At 57.0% G+C, this 4,293-nt stretch overlaps 1 protein-coding gene across 1 annotated transcript; it reads left to right on the plus strand.

Moving 5' to 3' along the window:
- Nucleotides 1-2,737: 2,737 nt before the first annotated feature.
- On the plus strand, nt 2,738-3,730 carry NPBWR1 (neuropeptides B and W receptor 1). The gene has a single exon (XM_065895734.1). The coding sequence runs from the start codon at nt 2,738-2,740 to the stop codon at nt 3,728-3,730; it is 993 nt and encodes a 330-aa protein (XP_065751806.1).
- Nucleotides 3,731-4,293: the final 563 nt, after the last annotated feature.

Consider the following 4,293-nt stretch of genomic DNA (forward strand, 5'->3'; position numbering starts at 1 on the left):
CAACTGCAAAATTTGTATTATAAACTGTCACAATCAACTCACTGATGGATGGACAGTAGTTCAGATCCCAAACGTATTCCATGATAATACTAAGAGAGACACAACTGGTGTAGCTGTAATAATATCAAACAAAGGAGGCCACGTACAAGAAGTAGTCGTAGCCCAGTTAAAGAAGAATATTTTACAATGGTGAAAGGGTCCACTTCATGGGAAAATATGACAATCTTAAATCTGTGTGCATCGAATAAAACAGCAACAACTTATGTAGTAAAAATTGACAAAATGAGAAGCATAGAGAAATCCACAATCATTGATGGATATTTTTTAACACATCTATCTCAAAAATTGACAAAACAATCAGATAAAAAATACTGACAGAGAGAAGATTTAAACAACACAATAATAAATTTGACTAGCTGACGTTTGTAGGGTGCAATAGTCTACACCCAACAACTGCACCCAACAAATGCAGAACACACATTATTTTCAAGTAAACATAAAAAATTAGAGAACTATTTATTGGGCAATGTTTCAACAAACGCCAATGAACTGAAATCGTACTATTTGTACTGTGTCCACGTGCAGTTAAGCTAGAAATCAATAATTAAAAAGCTACAAAGTCTCCAAATGTTTGCCAATTAAGCAACTACACACATATGTATATATATCCATATATACATATATATGTATATACACATGCATACGCACAGACATATGCATATGTATATCCATGTGTGTATTATATATACATTATATATATTATATGTGTATATATATCTTTCTTTTTGGTTTCACTTAACATCGTATGGTGTTTTCTCACATATTTTTGCTCATGGACATTGACTCTCTTGACATGTTATTCACACGACGCACGAAACTGCAGGGAAGCCAAAATTATACAGATTCTAGTAAAAGGAGGACTGAGTGGGTAAAGGAAAGCATTTGTACCGCCGCCCCTTCCAGGCTCCTTCCACTGGCTCCTTTGGGTCTCTTTCTCGGTGTCTCAAGCCCTCTCCTTTTCCAAGGCTTCATAAAGGATCAAACATGCACTTTATCAGGGCTTTTGCCTGCTCTCACGAAAGGGAAATTTCTTGGAGGGAAGCAGGATAGAACCCCGTGCTTTAATTTGCTGGCTCTCCCAAAGGAAAGTGGAGGACGAAAACACGAATTCGAGGGAAATAATACTGAGCTGATTTCACTCGGTCCTCAGAGATGAGGTGCCCAAGGTGAGGTCCTCTTAAATGAGGAAGACTTGGAGGCTCCCGGAGCGGGGCCTTGGCAACATTGCCGCGACCGCGGGGTAGTTCTCTTCAGGGCAGAATCGGAAACACTTTATCTTTATGTATATATTTATAAATAAATATATTTTTTCCAGAAAGCAAGCCTTAAGTATCTCAGATTGTCGACCATGACGTGTTCCTTAACAACCTTATAAACTTGTGGAGGCCAGAGTCATAGAAAACGGGTGATTTGCATTTGAAGGCTGCGTGCACGTTCCCTCTGTATAGCCTTGCAATATGAATGTAACTTAACATTTTAAATTACATAAGCCCACTGGGGGTACGGTGTTAAAAAAAACTGGAACGGGAGCCTTAACTGCCTTGCGCTCCTTTTCAAATAGACCCGGCAACACCTTACCTTTGCTTTCCTTTCATTTAATTCTTAACAGGAGCGCTTTTCATGAATTCAGACGGAGTGAGGTCACACTGGCGGAACGAAGAAAGTTAGTCCTTAATTTCCGGGCGAGGCCGTTCTCGGTTCCCGGCTGCTCTGCTTGGGGCGGGGCGCTGGGGGCGGGACGAGCTGAGGCGCGGGAGGCCGGCTCCCGGCGCGCGCAAGGGGCGGGGCCGCGCGGCCCCCGGGCGCCGCTGCCTCCCCCGCCCCTCCTCCCACCCCCACCCCCGGAGCGCTCCGGGACCCGCAGGACCGACCGTCCCGGGACCGGCCGGGGGAGGCAGCGGTTGCTGTTGGGCCCGCTCTTACCCGGGGCGCACGGAACCGCGGGTCCCCGAAGCTGGCCGCTGCCGGGCTCGCTGGGGTGACCGGGGCCTCCGGGGGCCGGGCGGGGGCCAGAGCTGGGCCAGTGGGTTTGTATTTTTCCCCTGAGGGTAACGTTTGCTGGAGCCAGCGGGTCAGAATAAGAGTTCAACAGGTGGCAGAAAGTGGTTGTTTGAACAAAACTCTGCCTCCTCCAAGCTCTGGACCCTAAATCCCCGCCCTCAACTAGAAAGGTGTTGACCAGGAACTGAGATACCGAGATAGTTACAGGATTAGATGTTGTTCAAGTTGGAAGAGACTGAGAATTGACTTGGTCTAATCTCTTCATTTCAGACATGGGGAACCTAAAGCCCAAGAAGGAGAGGTGATGGAGGCTGATTCCCATGGAAGATTAATAAAAGAATCTACCACCTCGGGAAAAGACAAAACAAAACAAAAAACAGGTGGCAGAGAGCGATCACGTGGGGCAGGTTGGGCGGCGAGCCGCCCCCTCGCCTCGCAACCGCCCTTCGGCGCTGCCCGTCGTCGACGAGCCTAGCCGGCGTTCTCCGCTCCGCTCTGCGGCTCCGGCGTCCGCGGCGCCCGTGCGCTGAGAGGCCGGCGGGAGCGCGCCGCCCCGGGAAGGCCGGAGACGGGCTCGGAGCGCGGCCGCGAGCGCCCCGGCGCGGGTCGGGTCCCCGGGACCGCGGAGCCCCGCAGGGAGGCGGCCGAGGGGACCGAGGCCCTGGCCCCGGCCAGGATGCACAACGCGTCGTCCTGGGGCCCGGAGCACGCCAACACGTCGTGCCCCGCGCCCGCGCTCGGCTGCCCCAACGCGTCCGGCCCGCTGCCGCCGCTACCGCCGCCTCTGGCCGTGGCCGTGCCCGTCGTGTACGCGGTGATCTGCGCCGTGGGGCTGGCGGGCAACTCGGCCGTGCTGTTCGTGCTGCTGCGGGCGCCCCGCATGAAGACCGTCACCAACCTGTTTATCCTCAACTTGGCCGTGGCCGACGAGCTCTTCACGCTCGTGCTGCCCATCAACATCGCCGACTTCCTGCTTCGGCGCTGGCCCTTCGGGGAGCTCATGTGCAAGCTCGTCGTGGCCATCGACCAGTACAACACCTTCTCCAGCCTGTACTTCCTCACGGTCATGAGCGCCGACCGCTACCTGGTGGTGCTGGCCACGGCCGAGTCGCGCCGGGTGGCCGGCCGCACGTACGGCGCCGCGCGCGCCGTGAGCCTGGCCGTGTGGGGAGTCGTGACGCTGGTCGTGCTGCCCTTCGCCATCTTCGCCCGGCTGGACGACGAGCAGGGCCGGCGCCAGTGTGTGCTGGTCTTCCCGCAGCCCGAGGCCTTCTGGTGGCGCGCGAGCCGCCTCTACACTCTGGTGCTCGGCTTCGCCATCCCCGTGTCCACCATCTGCGTCCTCTACACCACGCTGCTGTGTCGGCTGCGCGCCATACGCCTCGACAACCACGCCAGGGCCCTGGAGCGCGCCAAGAAGCGGGTGACCGTGCTGGTGGTGGCGATCCTGACCGTGTGCCTGCTCTGCTGGACGCCCTACCACCTGAGCACCGTGGTGGCGCTCACCACCGACCTCCCGCAGACGCCGGTGGTCATCGCCGTCTCCTACTTCATCACCAGCCTGAGCTACGCCAACAGCTGCCTCAACCCCTTCCTCTACGCCTTCCTGGACGACAGCTTCCGAAGGAGCCTCCGCCAGCTGCTGGCGTGTCGCGCCGCCGCCGCCTGAGCCGGCGCGCCGGGAGCCAGCGGCCCGGCGCTCAGGGTGGTCCCTGAGCCGCAGCTTCGCCGCCCCCCCCGCCCACCAGCTCTCTAGAGATGCAGGTTCTCGGGCCCCTGCCCAGCCCCCGCGGACTCGGACGCGCTTTGGCTGCGCCCGCCCTTTCAGTGTGCCAAGCCCTCCAGGTGGTGCGGAGGCGCGCAGGACATGGGGACCGGCCGAGGCGGCGGAGAGCGCACAGACCTCTCCCTCTCCCTAAGGCCCAAGGGCGCCGAGGCGACCCCCGAGCTTGACACGGAGGGGAGGAAGGGGAGAAAAGGGGGCAGTACTGCAGAGACCCTCATCCGGTTCCCGCCGCCTCCCGCCCCAGCCGTCCGCAGCCCGGCTCTTCGTGGAGCCCTCGGCGCTCCCACGCCGCGGAGGTGCGAGGGGAGAGATGCTAAGGCCGCCCGAGCCTTTGCCGGGGAAGACAGACAGCTCGGGTGGCGGGTCAGGAGTGAGTGTGTAAGTGTGTGTGTGTGTGAGTGTGTGTGTGAGTGCGCGCGTCTAGCAGAGGCTGGGGCTTGGGATGC

The sequence above is a fragment of the Phocoena phocoena genome, chromosome 17 (genome assembly GCF_963924675.1).
Source record: "Phocoena phocoena chromosome 17, mPhoPho1.1, whole genome shotgun sequence".
In the NCBI taxonomy this organism is placed as follows: domain Eukaryota; kingdom Metazoa; phylum Chordata; class Mammalia; order Artiodactyla; family Phocoenidae; genus Phocoena; species Phocoena phocoena.